The 19,291-nt window shown below is 40.4% G+C and overlaps 1 protein-coding gene across 1 annotated transcript in view; it reads right to left on the bottom strand.

Annotated features, from left to right (window-relative positions):
• The window catches only part of CPE (carboxypeptidase E), a 152,450-nt gene extending 135,794 nt beyond the window's left edge, over window positions 1–16,656 (bottom strand). Inside the window, exon 1 of the mRNA XM_070474694.1 lies at window positions 16,258–16,656. Coding sequence (XP_070330795.1) covers window positions 16,258–16,561 — 304 coding nt within the window. The 5' untranslated portion in view covers window positions 16,562–16,656. The remainder of the gene's footprint in view (window positions 1–16,257) is intronic.
• Between the last annotated feature and the right edge of the window lie 2,635 nt (window positions 16,657–19,291).

Below are 19,291 nucleotides of genomic sequence, written 5' to 3'. Positions count from 1 at the left end.
AACTACCTTGTCATTTCACTGTGTTATTAGCCCCCTTCCTGATCATGAGAATACAACCTCTCATACAAACTTCAGCATGAAGATACGGGCATGTTTTTCATTTGTGCATATCCTGATTACAAATTGCCAACAGAATTTATCATCTACTCATCTTGGTGGACTTTCTCAAATGGCAAGAAACAAAAAAAAAATTTCAACTATATTTTATAAATATTCTTAAATTCTTGCAATAATGAATTCCACTATTCCCTAAATAATAATTTAAGGACACACTTTACTCCAAGCATAGTTCTTATACATATTTACTCTTTTACTAAGGCTATTTATTAGATATGCAACATAATATCAATAATTCTTATACCATTGTAATGTGTTATGAAAGATTCACAAATAAAGTTCTTTTTTATTTTTAATTGGAATATAATTGCTTTACAGTGTTGTGTTAGTTTCTACCACACAACAGTGTGAATCAGCCATATGTATATATAAATCCCCTTCCTGTTAGGCCTCCCTTCCACCCTTCCCCATCCAACCCATCTAGGTCATCAGAGAACCGAGCTTACCCTGTGCTATATGGCAGCTTCCCAATAGCTATCTAATGCCAAAAAGAAAAGAAAACCCTCTTGCACTGTTGGTGGGAATGTAAATTGATGCAACCAGTATGAAGGACAGAATGGGTGTTCCTTAAAAACTATAAATAAAACTACCATGTGATCCAGAAATCCCACTACTGGGCATATACTCTGAGAAATGTATAACGCAAAAATACATATGTACCTGAACGTTCACTGCAGCACTGTTTACAAAAGCCAGGACATGGAAGCAACCTAATTGTCCACCAACAGGCGAATGAATAAAGAAGATGTGGTACAAATATACAATAGACTATTACTCAGCCATAAAAGGAACAATATTGGGTTATTTGTAGTGATATGGATGAACCTACAGTCTGTCATACAGAGTGAAGTAAGTCCAAAAGAGAAAAATAAATATCATATATTAATGCATATATATGAAATCTAGAAAAATGGTACTGAAGATGCAGACATAGAGAACAGACTTAGAGGCACAGTGGGGGAAGGAGAAGGCAGGGCAAATTGAAATACTGGAAATAAAGTTCTTTAAGAAACTGTATGCTGATGGTTTAGAAAAATTCTCGATAAATATGTAATCCTCTTTTGTGCAAACAACTTTTTTCACATCAAAATATAATGTAGACACTTGAAGAGGTCAATACAAGTGCTGTTTTTCTGAAAGGAAACCTCACCCAATTTTAATTATTTATATTCCATGCACTTAACCTCCACCAATACAACATATGATTCATTCTGCTTGCTGTACAAGTCTCAAATTGGCTTACAAACCATAACCCAAAGGCTCTCACCCAGTGTTAACATTCTCTTGGGATCAGGATTCCAATTTGAAATACGCAACTCAGGAATCTGGAAGTATACTGTAAATGATCAGTAAGATGGGGGACATCTGGCTGACATTCCAAAAAAATGCCTTTATGGCTTCTAGGAAGCACTAGGGTATAGTGTATATCTGATCTTTGTTAATAAGGTTAATAATTTCTTGTTTCATAACTTCTGTGTTACTGTCTTTGCTTGGACAACCTCTGGTTTTGGTGATATTGAAACAAGATTAAGTACTTCATCCAATCTCCCAAAGCAACCTACCACACAAAGCCTCACAGAGCATAGAAGATTGTGTGATGTCTCCATTAACAATGTCTGTTATCCCCAAAGTTCTCCTGAGACATTGTCTTTCTGTCCTCTCTGACTCTCCAGCAAGCCTCTGAAAATATGTCTCTTCTTTTTATTCAACTTAGCCCGTTCCTGAGCCCCAAAGACCCGGACCTCAAAAGAGTTCATCAGAACAGCCTTTCAACAAAAGCTTATTTCTTCCTTGAGAAAGGGTTCTACTGCCAAGAAAAATAAGATTTTCTGTATATACTTACAGTATGCCAAAGTGATTTAACCTCAATCCTTTCTGGATTTCTTGCCTCTCAACATACTTTCCCACCACCCAAGTCCTATTATCCTACCTGGAAACACAGACCCATTTACAAATTATAGATCAGGAAACTGTGATAAAGAATTGAAAATACACTAAGTTACATTCCTGTACACACAGACTTCAGTCCACATAAATAATTCATGATCCTTATTGACCACAGAATAAATAGTTATATTTATCCCCCATCTGTATACATTGCTGTGGGGAATATTTTGAGAATAATGCCCAACCTCCTATATCAGGAAATGGGCTCTAGCCTTCAAGGCTAAATAAGCTTGAGCACACTGTTCAAAAATCTCTCTGAAGCTATTTACTCATATTTAAAATAAGAGTACTCCTTTCAGCTAGGGGAGAAACCTATAATTCAGTGTTTCACAATGCTACGTAACATTAATGAAGATTGTGTTTAACATAAGGAGTAATTCAAAATAAATTTAACCTAATCAAAAATGCATAATTGTAAATTGTAAATAATAAACCTTCATAGTGAAATTTTCTCCCAAAAGCATTCAACAAACTACACAATCATATTTAAGTGCTAGATTAGAGTAGCTAGATGAATGTTCTAGAGGGGCTGCAGTACCTGAAGAAAAACTATGGGTTGCATCTTCCTTCAATAACCCAGACTATAGCACTCTTCTTGTTGTGGTTCTTATTTTGTTGTTAAATACAGTCTTTGAAATGCATAAATGGGTTGTATATAACTGCTGGAAACTGGCCTAATAAAATCAAAATTACTTGACATTTTTTTACTCTGTGCCTTTAAGAGAGTGTTCAGTAATAGCTAACTTGAGGGAAAATAATAGCTACCTAGAGGGGCTTCCCTGTTGTCTCAGATGGTAAGGAATCTGCCTGCAATGTGGGAGACCCAGGTTTGATCCCTGGGTTGGGAAGATCCCCTAGAAATGGCAACCCACTCTAGTATTCTTGCCTGGAGAATCCCATGAACATGGGGGCCTAGTGGGCTATAGTCTGTGGGGTAACAAAGGGGCAGACATAACTGAGTAACTAACCCTGAGGGGAAAGGAACTGTCCCTCTACCTTGAGGCAAAAAGGAATTATTACCTATTACAAGTAACACATATTATATGCTTAATGCCATTACACTTATATGATAACCATATCACTAAATATATATACATATTTGGTGTTGTTGTTCAGTCACCAAGTCATATCTGACTCTTTGAGACCCCTTTGACTACAAGGGATCCCTGTCCCTCACCATCTTCCGGAGTTTGCCCAAGATCATGTCTATTGAATCAGTGATGTCATCCAACCACCTCATCCTCTGTTGCCCTCTTCTCCTTCTGCCTTCAATCTTTCCCAGCATCAGAGTCTTTTTCAATGAGTCAGCTCTTCACATCAGGTGGCCAAAGCTTCAGTCATCAGTCGTTCCAATGAGTATTCAGGGTTGATTTCCTCTAAAATTGACTGACTTGATCTCCTTGCTGTCCAAGGGACTCTCAAGAATCTTCTCCAGCACCACAGTTCAAAAGCATCAGTTCTTCAGTGCTCTGCCTTCTTTATGGTCCAGCTCTCACATGCATACTTGACTAGAAAGACCATAGCCTTGACTATATGACCTTTGTTGGTAAAGTGATGTCTTTGTTTTTTAATATACTGTCTAGGTTTGTCATAGCTTTCCTGCCAAGAAGCAATCATTTTCTAATTTCATGGCTGCAGTCAACATCTGTAGTGATTTTCGAGTTCAAGAAGAGGAAATCTGTCACTGTTTCCACCTTATCCCCTTCTATGTGCCATGAAGTAATGGGGCCAGATGCCATGATTTTAGTTTTTTTTTAATACTGAGTTTCAAGCCAGCTGTTTCACTCTCCTCTTTCACTCTCATCCCTTTCATGAATCACTGCCCTGTCATGGTGAAGGGTTGCATAACTCAATGAAGCTATGAGCCATGCCATGCAGGGCCACCCAAGACAGATAAGACATAGTTCAGACAAAATGTGATCCACTGGAGAAGAGAATGGCAAACCACTCCAGTATACTTGCCATGAGAACCCCATGAACTATATAAAAAGGCAAAAAGATATATATATATCTGTCCAAGAGACTCTCAAGAGTCTTCTCCAGCACCATAGTTCAAAAGCATATCATAACCTCCATCTCAAATAGTTTTACCCTCATGATGAGGGAAATCAACCCTAAAGGACAACACCCTAAAAACTATATTATCTCTAACAAGGTGGAAATTTCAAGTTAATGGAATGTGTCATTATTTCACATTAATGGAATATAATTATATGTCACAATGCTAACTGAATATAGCTATGACACCACCACTGAGATAGTGGAGAAAAAGATGTAAGATGCATCAATGATCTAATACTGGCACAGAATGAAGTCCTCTCATCTACTTTCCAGATGTGGTTCATCCTTTAAGACCCACTCAAATCCCCACATCCTTCTGAACACCTTCCTTTGATGATTTCTGTCAACTTACTGTAGAAATTGAATTATACCTCCATATTAAATACCCTGTTAAAAACTGCTGTGTGCTGCTCCTTTTGTAAGTATCTCTTCAATGTTCAGAATGTCACTAAAACAGGCGGCACTTGGCTATTCTTGTGAAGTATATTCAGTTCAGTTCAGTTGCTCAGTCAGTCCGACTCTTTGTGACCCCACGAACCACAGCATGCCAGGCCTCCCTGTCCATCACCAACTCCCAGAGTCCACCCAAAGTGAAGTACATGACAGATACAAATATAGTAGCACATACAGTAATGAAAGATGCACTTCATTCTGCCCTGCACTATTCAAGAGTTTGAGTTTTAAGTGTGAACTGGTTAAAAGCAATTCTATCTGGTATTTCCAAGTGTTCTTGCCTGGAGAATCTTGCTCCTGGGACGGGAGCCTGGTGGGCTGCCATCTGCGGGGTTGCACAGAGTCAGACACGACTGACGTGACTTAGCAGCAGCAGCAGCAGTGAATGAATGCTTTCAGTTTTCTTGGTAATTTGTACAATTAGGGTGATTTATACCTGCAAGGTTAATATGATATAAAAATACTAAAGTGTTACTACCTTGGTCAGGAAACAGGACATCATGGAAAGTCTGGTATGAACTAGCTACAAAGGAGAGCCTTCTTGGCCTCTTGAAAATGCTGGTAAGGGTATGAATGTTTTGCTTATGCTACTGTCTTTACAGAGGCTATAAAGGCATTACCTTTATTCTATAAATTTTGGGTAAATTACCAGCCAGCCTCACCCTCTGGAGATTCATTTCAGAAACATGTTTTCATTCATTCCCTCTCCTTGTGCACACATGGCATAGAATTACTGCAGCCAACGATTCAGCATCAATGTTAAAAACAGCAGCAACAACACAAGCTTTAAAACTATTCAGGGAAAATGCCTGATGCTCCTGAAAGTTATGTGTCATTTTTAAAAATATACTTTGTGCAAACTCAAATAGAGTCCAAAGAGAAGGGGAAATGTTTGTTAGAACAATACAAGGTGCCATCCAGCGATTTGAATCAACTATGAAAAAGCACACCAAAAGGTCTAGAAATAATGTAAAAGATGTCTCAGAAATATTAAAGACATGTGTCACATATTTCATGGCTTTTACCATTAATTCAAGACCTAGAGTTGTCCTCAACATACAGCACCTCATGTACACACCAGAGTGAAATTAATTCTGTCAATGAGATTCCTCCAGGTCGTCCACAGGCAACAGTGAAGAATGACAAACTTGGCACTAAGGTGGGTTTGAAAAGTACATGAGACTGTGTAAAATACACATATGAACCAATTCTCCATGAATACTGAAAGATGACTGCACAGACTTAACCAAAATGTGCATTAGGACTCAAATTGCTCCTTCTACAGCTATTAAAAATAACTTCCTTTAAAAATAAACACCTGAAGTTACCTGTCTTTTTTACAATCTAACTGTTCTTAATATATTCACTAAGATTTTTCAACACACAAGCAACAGCAATTATGTGCTTTTTAATAGGGAATTAAGATCATTGTGACAAGGTCTCTAAAAAAGAAGACAATCCACATTTCTAATCTTTCTTTTAAATACCTCTTTTCAACAACAGGCAAACTCTCCTTGGATCTTTAAGCCCCCATAAAGATAAGTGTTATTTAATTCTTCACCTGTGATAGGTATGAAAAAGCTGTTTATTTAGGACCAAACTGGAGATTATTTATGGGGAGCCATGAAGTAAATGAGCCAGGACAACGTGGGTTTGTGCATGCTAAGTCACTTCAGTCATGTCCAACTCTGTGCAACCATTTGGACCGTAGCCCATAAGGCTCCTCTGTCTATGGAATCCTCCAGGCAAGATACTGGAGTGGGTTTTCAGGTCCTCCTCCAGGGGATCCTGCTGGCCCAGGGATCAAACCCAGGTCTCCCTTGTTTGCAGGCAGGTTCTTTACCATCTGTGCCACCAAGGAAGCCCCACATTTACCAGAGGAAGCCTCCCAGCTGATATCCAGATGACGACCCTTTCTTATTCTAATACCCACAGAAGAGGAGGAAGCAGAGGGGGAGGAGCAGAACAGGAAAGGCTACATCCATCTACTATGGTCTCCAAACTCATCTCAGAGGGTACCTAGGCAGAATCTTCATGAAAAGAAAGGCAAATGTGGCCAAATATTTAAAATCCTGATGGAATATATGACCATATTTAAAGAGGAAAATAATAGCCCAGGAAAATTTTGTGGGAAAAAAAAAAATTTGCAAAATGATTTTTCATATAAGCCACTTAGATAAAAGAGAAAATCCTTTAATTTCTGATAAAAGCTATAGATAAAAGTAAAAACAATTAAAATGAAGGGATTCTATAGATGCAAGTGAAATTTAAACTAATGTAAAATGACTGCTCCACTCATGATTATCCCGCCATCATCAAGACTTAGACAAAACCTACATGTCTATATGATATTTTAGTCTAAGTGTTAATATAGCATTAGTCACTATACATCTACAAAATACTTACATGAGAAATATCCATATTTTGCATTGCATTAGCACCTTCCAACGAAGAAGGCAATGGCACCCCACTCCAGTACTCTTGCCTGGAAAATCTCATGGATGGAGGAGCCTGGTAGGCTGCAGTCCATGGGGTCGCTAAGAGGCAGGCACGACAGAGCGACTTCGCTTTCACTTTTCACTTTCATGCATTGGAGAAAGAAATGGCAACCCACTCCAGTGTTCTTGCCTGGAGAATCCCAAGGACAGAGGAGCTTAATGGGCTGCCGTCTATGGGGTTGCACAGAGTGGGACACGACTGAAGCGACTTAGCAGCAGCAGCATCTTCCAAAAACTGAATTTGACTCTTGAGAGAATATATTTAACAAACAGATTTGTCTCTATATTTTTCATTATATAGGTCCTGCTGATTTTGTAGAGTTAGTGCTGTTTCCCAAAGTATGTTAACTTAATTTTCATGATGCTGATTATGTGCAGACCTGTCCTAACATAAATACTGAGTTCCACAGTGAATAAGACTGGCTTTCTCTAATAAAATTTTTAAAATTGTGCTGAACAACATCACAACTTGAGACAAATGGAGCTATTTCAATAGAACTATCATACGTTTTGAAAGCAGATGTCCAGCGCCACACCTAAAACACAAAAGGGCAAAAACCATTATATTTTGCAAATATCTAAGATTTCTAGTAGTTTCACTTGCAGATACTGTCTTTATATCCACTACATCAAGAATAGTATAAGGAACGATTTGACCCTTGCATCTTGTGGGCAGCATACATTTTGCAGAATCAAGGGATGTGTCCACTAGTTATGTGCATGTGTGCATACTAAGTTGCTTCAATCATGTCCAACTATTTGCGACCCTATGGACTACAGCCCACCAGGTTCCTCGATCCATGGGATTATCCAGGCAAGAATGCTGGTGTGCGTTGCCATGCCTTCCTCCAGGGGAGATTTTCCCTACCCAGGGATTGAACCCATGTCTCTTATGTCTCCTGCACTGACAGGCGGGTTCTTTACCACTAGTGTCACTTCGGAAGTCCATCCACTGGCTATACAACATGTCAGTTAAGTTCAACATTCATGAAAGAGTGAATCCAAGACCAATACCCAAATACACATTTCAGTACACTAAGGGACTGCCTGAAAGGGTGACTGGCAGATAAAGGAAAATAGCATGTACATCATGAATATTCATTAACTATTCCCTAAATTAAATTGACAGTACAAGCTATATTAACAAAAGCCTATAGTTTCTTTTCATCTTGCAAAGTTTATTCCAGCTTAGAATGCTACATAGCAATTTTTATAATGGTTATGAGAAAAGGTTGTTTTAAAAATTACCCCTTGGCCAGTAAGAGAAACATACAAAGTATTTAGGATGTTGATCAGGGAGGTGATGGTCCAACCTGTATATTAAAGTTATCCTACCCTGAACTCCTGGTCAAAGCTTGTGATTTGCAAAATTTGCTGAACTGAGCACTAGAAACAAGAGATTTCTTGGGGGAAAAAAATTACAGTATGGCAATGAAGGGAAATTTTCTGGTTTGGAATACTTTAGGCTATAGAGGAAGGGAAGTCAGGCAGGTCCACTTTGGCAGCATCATGTGTCGGACCTACACATTCGAGTAGCTGCCTGCATGTGCAAATACATGAGATAAGTGTTGCCTTTCCTAATTACCTTGACATGAATCACCACAGCAAGGGAATATTTTTAGAATCCGTAGAAGTCCCATTTAAAAAATAACTAATCTGTGTCCACTTTTTAAATATTAAAATTTCTATTTGAAATCAAGTACCTTTAATATCAGCAGCATTATTATTATTGAACTATGGTGTCAGAGTGATTTCACAGTAAACAGATCTCTATTTAAATAACAAAATATTTACTGGTAGGTAGAAAGTTGTTTCAGGGTTTACTATCATAATTAACTTACTTATCTTTGTTTTGTTTAAGAATCAACTCTGTAACTCTGTACAAAAGCTACCCTCAAAGTTACTAATTGTGAACAAAGTCGAAGATAAATCATTCAAACATATTGAGACACTGACAACCAAACAGTCCCTTCTTCGAGGCCATATTGTATTAGAAAGAGCTGGCTGCTAGAAGGCCTAGGAAAACTTCATCCTGAACTTCAAAAGAAACAAAACATTCACAGAGCAAAGGACTGGCAGCGATTCTTGTAATTAACATGCTTAGTCGCTTCAGTTGTGTCTAACTGTATGACCTATAGCCACATGGACTGTAGCCCGCCAGGCTCCTCTGTCCATGGGATTCTCCAGGCAGGAATACTGGAGTGGGTTGCCAGGCCCTCCTTCAGGGGATCTTTCTGAGCCACGGATCGAACCCGGTTCTCCTGAATTGTAGGCAGATTCTTAACCACTGAGCCACCAGGGAAGCCCCAAATCTTTATGCTGCTGCTGCTAAGTCACTTCAGTCGTGTCTGACTCTGTGTGACCCCACAAACAGCAGCCCACCAGGCTCCCCCATCCCTGGGATTCTCCAGGCAAGAACACTGGAGTGGGTTGCCATTTCCTTACGCTACCGCTCTTCAAAGAACTGTGGAAACACAAAGAAAAGATCCCGGTGCGGGTAAGAAAATTAGGCACGGGTGAGAAAGGATTCGAAGGTCCTTCACCTATACTGAGTCAGTAAAAGAATAAAGCAATCAGGACCTGAGTACTTTCATTATAAATTCTTCAGAAAAGTAAGTTAGTTTGCCAAAGTAAATCCTGGAGTTGCCCTAGATTTATTTAGCTACCTGAAGATACAATCATAAAGACATTCTCCAATAATGATGAACACTTTCACTGTTTCCACTTAATGAAGCAAAATAAGATGTCAAACTGAAGCAAAGAAGGAATGGCCTACATTTTAAAAACTGAGAGAAGACAAACACTTGTTAACAAGGACACCCAGGTAATGGGAAGGAGTCCCTCGGAGCATTCCGCTTGGCTTATGCAGACGGGCTTCCACTCCAACAGGGAAGCCTCCAAGGGCTCCTGTGATGGCCAGCCAGGGAGGCCCCCTTCCAACGGAGAAAGCCGATGAGCACGGGCTAGACCAATTTGCAATCATGAAGAAACATTTTAACAAATTAGCCCATGTTCTTAATAACTACATGAAAGCAACTTTATTAAATTATGTCCTATATTACTTTGGTCTCACAGAAGCCCTTCGAGGTTTGAGTTCTTAAAGTATCAGCCCACTTCAGTATCCTTGCCTGGGAAATCCCACGGACAGAGGGAACCTGGCAGGTTACAGTCCATGGAGTCGCAAAAGAGTCAGACACGACTTAGCGAATAAACAACGATTTTATTGACAAGAAAAGGAGGCAAACAGAAGTTAAAAGCATGAAGCTACTTAACAATAAAAGAATAGGAATGCATTTGTCATTTTAATCTTTCCAATCAAAAGTATCTGTCCTCAGAATCACATTCTTAATTCAATAAGCATATCTTAAGAGATTATACAAGTCATTAAATTAGCTATTTATGGGCAAAAAAAAAAAAAAATTGGAAAACATATGCTCCACATCCCTGAGGAACTCCTTATTTGGGTGTCTGTGCTAAAGAATTACCAAATAAATCCCTCAAAATATGAAAATGAATAATAATAAGGACTGCAAGGAGATCCAACCAGTCCATCCTAAAAGGAAATGAGTCCTGGGTGTTCATTGGAAGGACTGATGTTGAAGCTGAAACTCCAATACTTTGGCCACCTGATGGGAAGAGCTGACTCATCTGAAAAGACCCTGATGCTGGGAAAGATTGAAGATGGGAGGAGAAGGGGACAACAGAGGATGAGATTGCTGGATGGCATCACCAACTCAATGGACATGAGTTTGGGTGAACTCCGGGAGTTGGTGATGGACAGGGAGGCCTGGCGTGCTGCGGTTCATGGGGTGGCAAAGAGTCAGACGTGACTGAGCAACTGAACTGCCTGACTGATTGAATCCTATGCTTTTCAAACTAATGTAATACCAGGTACAAGATAAGCTCCTTGGGGACAAAAAGAAGTTCCATGGTGAAAATACTGTAGGATATACAGTTGGAGGTTTGAAACACACATTATCATATTTCAACTCTGGCCACACCCGAACCTTTTTATCTTTTGTCTACCTAATCCTTTTCAAACCAAGCTTAACTAATATTCCATAGAATACACTTTGGGAAAAGCCGGTCATGTGTCACTTCTGGAGCTGTTTTTGTATTTGTCAAAAATAGCTTTCCCAAAGAACTATAAAGGTGAGTATTGGAATATCCTCTTTGCTACACAATGAGGCAGATGCTGGCAGATGATTCCTTTGCTGCCTCTCAAATCAGTTTTCACAGAAAGACACTTATGTTATCTAAGCACAGGATACAAGGTTAGGGGCCAGCTCAATTTCCTCTCTTCTTTTAGCCAATCACAAGTCAATCAAATACATTATTTCTGGCAAGAGCTACATTGACTCACTTGGGTCTAAAAATAACTCTTGACCACATGTAGTACATCTAGATCCTTCTCCAGAATCTAAAATCAATATTCACCAGTTGTAAGGTGTTACTCAACTGTAAGCATTTCCCACTAAATCACACTAATCTAGTAATAAAAGAAGCTATACAAAATAACAAAAATCCCCACTTCTTTTTTCTTTTTTTGAGTTGTACAGAAATTTTGCCAGCATTTAATGTTCCATCACAATATTTGGCAAATGCACACTGGCATCCATACACTTTAAATCTGAACAGATTTGGGGAGGAACAAGTCCAAAATAATCATTCCAGACTTTGAGAGAGGAAAGTCTGTGCCCTAAAGAACATTTCTAAGATAACATTTTAGCTATAAATCAGATTTACTCCCCAACAGCAATTTTAAACTGCATGTAAAAGAATTAAGAGCTTTAGACAAACTAATCTTAACTCATGTTTAGCCCTGAGAGGAGTAGTCTGGGAAAACAGATTCCATTGCTTGGACATAAATTGATAAAGGTTTCTTTTATGAGTATTGCAATGATAAATATGTATGCCTAGGAAAGCATATGTTTGGGTTCAAGCATATGAGTCCCTATGTGTAGAAATATTTTAAATGTATAAAATATAAGCAAAGAGAAAGAAAACTGGGAAACAAGAGCAGGCTCGGCAGGTATGTCTCAAGGGAACACGTCTGAGTGCAGAGCCTAAATCTTAGCTGGGCCTCCATCCCAGCCCCAGGTCTGGAGTCCAGATTCATGACGTGTGCGGAGATGAGACTGGGGCCAAGACCACGCACAGGTCTTCTGAGAATGGCTAGACCCATCACCCCCGTCCAGCAGATTTGTCCAGTCCTCCAAAGTAACGAAAACAATAACTGAGATCCAGCTGGTCAGAATAGATGTTGATATTCCTCCCTCACCAATTCCAAATAGAATTTTCTTTCCCTTTTGATGAATTCAAATGCAGAATACCTGAGAGAATAAATCATTTTCAGGAGATCAGTTCAGATTCAGCCCATGGTCTGGTGCTAAACAAGTCTGATGATCATTTTTTTTTTTTTTTTTCCACTTAGGCAGGGAATTGGTGGGATCAAGGAACACCCTCTGTCCATAACTGCAAATCTAACCATGTCAACTTCTACCACAGAGAAAGCCTTGATATTGTCTTGTTTTGGGGAGAGTTTTTCTATGATGATACTAAATATTTGGGCATGATCTACAATTTTTTAAAGTTCAGAAACATAATTTAGATGAAGACATGTGACACCTCACTCATGTTGGAAGATAAAATGAATATGGGCAACTTCATCAATGTTTAAGTCAAGTAAACAAATTTGTTAAGTTAAACATTATTTCTGAGTAACTTCATCAGAAACATTATTTCAACCCTCCCCAAAACACTTACAATATGAAAACAGTTGAGGTACATTGGAATTGGTAAATTTCAGTAATCAGCATAGCCCTGCCTTCTCATCATCCATTCTTCAGTAACCAAATGCCCCTGACCTAATAATGCCCATAGTCTCCTTTCTCTGGGCCTCCCACGCCCTTCCTGTAGTCCTGACGACCTTTAACCTGTCCTGTAACCTCCCAACTCTCAATCTCCCACAGGGCGAGAACCACCCTGTGTATCACTATACAACCTACCTAAGTTTGCTCACCTAGTGTGTGGGTGTTCAAAATACACTGAATTAATCCATTTCTATCTCAAAATAAGTATGAAAATTCCTTTTCATTCCTTAAAATATTTTAATCTAAAAAGGAATATGAAGGCCATTTAAGAATGGTGACTACATCCCTTCATTCAAAACTTCCTAAAAGTTAATTCCCACAAGTGCTATTAAGCTCATATACTGATCAGATCTCTGCACCCAAAGCCAGGTGCTTGAGGACAACCCAGAGTGGTAGGGGGTAGGGTGGGGGGACACATGTATACCTGTAGCCAAGTCATCACAATATTGTAAAGTAATTATCCTCCAGTTAAATAATTGAAAACAAACAAAGACAGGGCTTTCCTGGTGGCCCAGTGGTTAAGAATTTGCCTTTCTATGCAGGGGACTGGGTGAAACCCTTGGGAAACTAAAATCCCCCATGCCCTGGGGCAATTGAGCTCACGTGCCTCAACTAAAGAACTTGCATGCTGCAACGACTGGAGCCCACACACGACAACTGGAGAGTCCACGACAACTGGAGAGTCCACGTGCCAAAGCAAAAACTCACACCTGACCGACTAAAACCAGATGCAGCCAAATATATAAATAAGTTTTTAAGAAAAGACAATAGGCGCCACATGGAAGTTGCTCATGCTAAAGCCTCACAAGACCAAACCAAGACTAAATTACAGTTTTGGCTCTTTCAGAAATGAAATCTTAACCCAATCAATTAGGAATCCTCTGGTCAGTACAACATCCTGTAAAAGGCAGTAACTTTGTAATAAGCAACCCATTTTTTGCCTAGTGTAACTTCCCTGTTCCAGCTCCCATCTACCTATAAGTCTTTCATTTTGTACACATCTTAGGAACATCTTTCTATCTGCTAGACTGAATGATGTTCAACTCATGAATCACCAAATAGTCAATAAGATTTTTAAAATTTACTTGATTTTTTTTTTTTAATTAGTTCCCTGAAGATTCCAACCTGTTCATCTCTTCTTAAAAGATGGTGGAGGGGGAAATCACCCTGTTTCTCATGCTGGCTCATAACAGTTTATTGCAACCTTTAAAAATACAATTGGTAGTCATTTTGTATTCTATTTATTAAGTAATACCATCAACTTAGTTTCCTTCATTTAACAAGCAGTAAAGCAGGTAATGTAAATATTTCTTTCTTCACCTTCTTAAAATGAGTTAAGTTGCTGTATTTTGTGTTTAAAAGGAACAAAACATCGAAGGCATTGTGCTATTCAGCAAATGACTGACTCATCCTTTTCCCTAATGTGACCTGAGTGCCTGTTGTGTGCCAGACCTGGCCTGGGTGCTGGAGACACAGCTCTACCCCAAGGAGCCTAGAGCTGGAGAAAGGGACCTGCAGATCTTGACAGACTATACATGTCAGATATTTAAGCAAAAGAATTATGGTTTTCATTTTCAAAAGCATATCACATTTTAACAGTAATATCACTTTACAATTTTGTTTCTAAACTTGAAGACAACAAAAAGTTAACATTTGCTTTCATATGATCTCTTGGAAGAAACAACAAAATCTGAGGAGCAATCTATGATAGAATAACCAAAGGTTCCAATTAAGTAGGCAGGAGAATCACAAATATTTAGATTCTCTTTATCTTTAGATGTCTTTAGATTCTCTTTAGATCTCTTTAGATTCTCTTTATCTAAGATGTCTTGACTTCAATTATCTAAAATAACTGAAAATGAGTTTTCACATATAAAATTTTTCTTAATCTTCAGATACAAATATGAAACTAACTTTCCAAATTTCCAATTCTACATGCTGAATCCTGCCAGAGAACATTCAGTTCAGTTCAGTTGCTCAGTCCTGTCCGACTCTTTGCAACCCCATGGACTGCAGCACGCCAGGCTTCCCTGTCCGTCACCAACTCCCGAAACCTACTCAAACTCATGTCCATCACATCTGTGATGTCATCCAACCATCTCATCCTCTGTCGTCCCCTTCTTCTCCCGCCTTCAAACTTTCCCAGCATCAGACAGCATTACTGAAAATGTTTTCCAGGATCTAGTTTTAGGGTTTTGATGGCAAAATTATGCAAACCTTTCCATTTACGTTATTTGAAGGTAAGAAATGTTTCCCATTTTACTAAAAATTTACTATTGATCAGACCATACTCCTTCCATTTGAAGATCAAAGTGTCTCCATGGATCACATATTTTAATCCCATCTCAGTTTGGTTTAAATATCATTATAAAACTATTCTGGCCCTACATTTGAGCGTTTTTACCTGTTTTCTTGCTTTGTCATTAAAAAAGAAAAAAAAAAGCATACCATGCTGATATAATTAGCCCAGATTACTTTAACCTTTATGGCCATAAGACCAGGTCTTAAAAGTTATATTATTTTCAAAGAGCGAAGAAAAAGAAGGACCAAGGACATTTTTCAAAATATTTCTTTATTAATACCAGATGCGTAACATTTAACATAAATTAAAACGTGCCCTAACACATTCAAGACGATGATGAATAAGATGGTCATATGAAAACATCCGTTGTAATAAAATCCTGATCGCAAACTACTCATCTCCAAGGGCTAGAACAGGGAGAAAAAAGGGAATATTCCTTTTCCTTAGTAAGACTGTGTGCAGTTTTGAGATGGAAATGCCTGCCAGAGGCGGCTTTATCACCCTCTACCCGCCAGTGTTAACCAAGATCCTTAATATCCCGGCAGTGTGTGTTACCTAATACGCACATACAGGTAGAGATGGGTACCTAGAGCCTCCAAGGCCAATAAACTGGTCCTCTGGAAATGAGGAAACAAATGATAAATGACTTTTCCTCATTTTCTCAATCTCTGCCTTCTGCACCTTATCGTTCTACTCCAGCTTGCAAGGAAGGACGACCTCCTTCCTGAGGCCTCACAGTTATTCCCTACGGTTTTAGGCACAGCGAAGTGGGGGTGACAGCGGGTTTACGGGGGCGCAGATTTGCTTGCTGCGCTCCTACCTGCATCGGGGGCAGCCCCTCCGGCCTGGGCTTACCCAGGGGGAGGGGTGTGCAAGGCTGGGGAGGACAGCCAGCCGACAGGGCTTGGCAAGTCCCAGCCCCAGCCCTCCCCCCACGTCCACTTTCCACCCCGGTGCCTCTCGCCCTCCTCTCCCACCTCCGGGCCACCCCGCGCGGCTCCCTTACCCGGCTCGTGGACGCCGGGGCTGTCGGACAGCTCGAGAACCAGCAGCTCGCGGCCCTCGAAGCTGCGCCCCACCGTGTAGATCCTGCTGACCGCGGCGCACTGCAGCCACACGGACACGAGCGCCTCACGAAGCTCTGGGTAGCGGTGGTACTCAAAGGAGATGCCGTCCTCCTGCGGCCGCCGGCGCCGCCTCGAGCCCGCGGCAGGGCCCGCAGCCCCCCGGGCCTCGGCGCCCAGCAGCCAGGCACAGGCGGCCAGCGAGCCGCACAGCGCCAGCAGCGCGCAGCCCCCTCGCCGGACCATCCCGTCCCGCGTCTCCTGTGCGGCCTCCTCTGGGCCCGGAACCTCGGGGCGCACGGCCTGCGGGTCCCCTCGACTCGCCTCCCGGCGGCCTGGAGCGGGGAGGGCAGTGAAGACCTGAGCAGGGACCGCGAGGCAGGAGAGGAGCGCAGGACGCACCGCCGCCGAGTGCGGGACGCAAGGGAGGCGGCGCGGAGCCCGGCGAGGCGCACGGGCGGGGCGGGGCGGGGAGGGCGGCGCCGGCGGCGCCGCCGGCCGGATTCGCGGCTAACCGGGGGCCGCTATGCGATTTGCGGGTTTGGAGCCACGTCAGAGTCAAATGGCGCCGCTAGGACCCAGGTGAGATGACAGCTAAGGTCGGATGTGGGCACGTTGCTGTCAGCATTGAGAGACCGTGACAGTGCCTGTGGGCGGTGTGTGCGGGGAGCCACTCTGAGATTGTTAGTGAGTCTTTTAATGTGCCATCAGTTCCAAGCCGACCAGGTTTCCATCTTGATGCTCCCAAGACTAGAGAATATTCCAGAAAAAAAAGAAAGAAACACAAAGGCAGCCACTTGCCTTCTGCCCGTGATGTGTCTTTAATAATTGTACTGATAGTTCAAACACAAACCCACTGGTTGGATGTTCATTGATTGCACGGTCTGTCTGAAAAACAGAACACTGGGCACTTGGATTTAGAGGTTTAGGAAACCGAAAATGCGTTTCATCGATTTGCAGATAGTGTCTTTAATTGTATTTATGCACATACCTGGGTTGTAACAGCGGGGAAGGAAAAGAGTAAGACAATGTCATCTTCCAGTGCCTGTGCCAACCCTCTTCTGCAGTTCCTGTGGGGAAAGCAGGGTACAGCCCGAGCGCTGGTCAAGGGATTTAGTTGGGTATTAAGGTTAAATCTTTCCAAAACAGCTTTTCCGGGTGCTTCAGGCTCAGAGTCTCTTACCTGGTTGTAACTAAGATGCTGCCAGGACTGCAGTCATCTGAAGGCTTGACTGGGGCTAAAGAATCTTCCTCCAAGAAAAAATGTTAAAGATCAAAACGATTACAGAAAGAAAACTCTGATCATGAAAGATAATCTTTCCATTCCCCTCCCATAATTATTGCAAAAATATAAAATCATTTCTAGCTTTAGATACCCAGCCTTTACACAGAATTTGTAGTGGAATAAATGTTATTCTGAAGAGGTTGCCTTTTGGATTCAATAATAGCACAAATCTAAGTAAATCATCCATTGGGTATTTCAACCAAGCAGGAAAAATAGACATCATGTGAGTAATTTTTTATGTTAAACATTTTTTTTTTTGTCTTAACTCATTCTTTTCCCCCTGAACAGTGCAGTGCACAGAATAAAAACTCTCTTTTGGGAATGGATTCATTAAAAAAAAAAAAAAAAAGAAAATGGTGCTGTTTCAAAACTTTCTGACAGCAGCATGGATCTTTTTTGAAATTTTTTGGGATGAACTGCCACTGTAAAGACATGCCACTCAGTTGAATTTGGACCTGGCCATGTTCCTTGTCAATTTAGGCAGAAGGAAGAACCCTATATTTTTCTCAGTGACCAATCTCAGTTTGATTACATGGTTCAAAAGTTTGAAACCAGAGTTATAATTAGATTTCTAAAAACATGCCCCAAAGAACAACCTTGTAAACCTAGAAAAAGAAAGCAGTGTAGCTAAAACCAACAACTTCAACAGTGGAAGGTTAAGATTTTCAGGTTAGCAATTTCAGGTAACCACACTAATTTGTGGCAAGATGGGTCATATACTAGTGACAACACATGTAAACAGCATATGGTTTGGTGAAGTCCTGTATTACCCTTAAGTTTCTCTTCAAACAAAGGGTGTGTTTTCTATTTTTCCCCAAATCTCAGTTTTATGGATTTTTTTTTTTTTTTTTTTGCTTTTTTGTAAACAGGTAAGATTCTGCCAGCGCTGTGGTCTCACTTGAAACGGATCTTTTGGAAGAACCTTAGAAGTTTGTTTTCTTTATCTATTAAAGTGAAATATTTGAATTCATTCAAGTGCAGCAGGGTCATCTAGAGAATATGTAAAATGTGCAGATTTCTAAACACCCACCAATGCAGAAGGTCTGAGATGGATTTCAGGAATTAACAAGGTTCCGGGTTTTAATAAGAATCCAGGTATTTTTTTATTTTGATGTTTGATTGATGAACATGCTTCAAACATCTCAAATGCTGCAACTCTGGAAGTTTTCTTTTTGAGAAAAGTTCCTGTTCACCAAAACTCTGGTGAACATAAACCAAGAAATCAATTCACAAGAATTAAAACTTTGTTTTTTAATTTCTGGGCAATTTTAGGTGTAGGTCAGCTTCACTGGAGTGTAATTATTTTTTGTAGTTTCATAGGCAATCGTGTAAAAGGTTATATCCCAATCCTGATTGCTAGATAGAAAATCTTGCATGCTAAGCATTTAATATTTTTGACCCTGTGCATTCATGGGTAAATCTAGTGTGCAGGCACATTTTAAATTATTCATATATATGCACACACACACAAGGAAGAAAGAGATCTGTTTTTTGTGTCACTTCTGAACATCTGTATAAGCATATTTAAGCCCCCTGAAGCTTCACTTCCTGCATCACTTCTATTATTTTCACATCCAGAAATTGTCTCTTCCTATATCCTAAACTTTGTATTCAGTTCAGTTCAGTTCAGTGCAATCATGTTCAACTCTTTGCAACCCCATGAACTGCAGCACGCCAGGCCTCCCTGTCCA

Source organism: Odocoileus virginianus, chromosome 12, assembly GCF_023699985.2.
Source record: "Odocoileus virginianus isolate 20LAN1187 ecotype Illinois chromosome 12, Ovbor_1.2, whole genome shotgun sequence".
Classification (NCBI taxonomy): domain Eukaryota; kingdom Metazoa; phylum Chordata; class Mammalia; order Artiodactyla; family Cervidae; genus Odocoileus; species Odocoileus virginianus.
The sequence above is the reverse complement of the archived record's forward strand: the minus strand, read 5'-3'. Positions and strand labels throughout refer to the sequence as shown.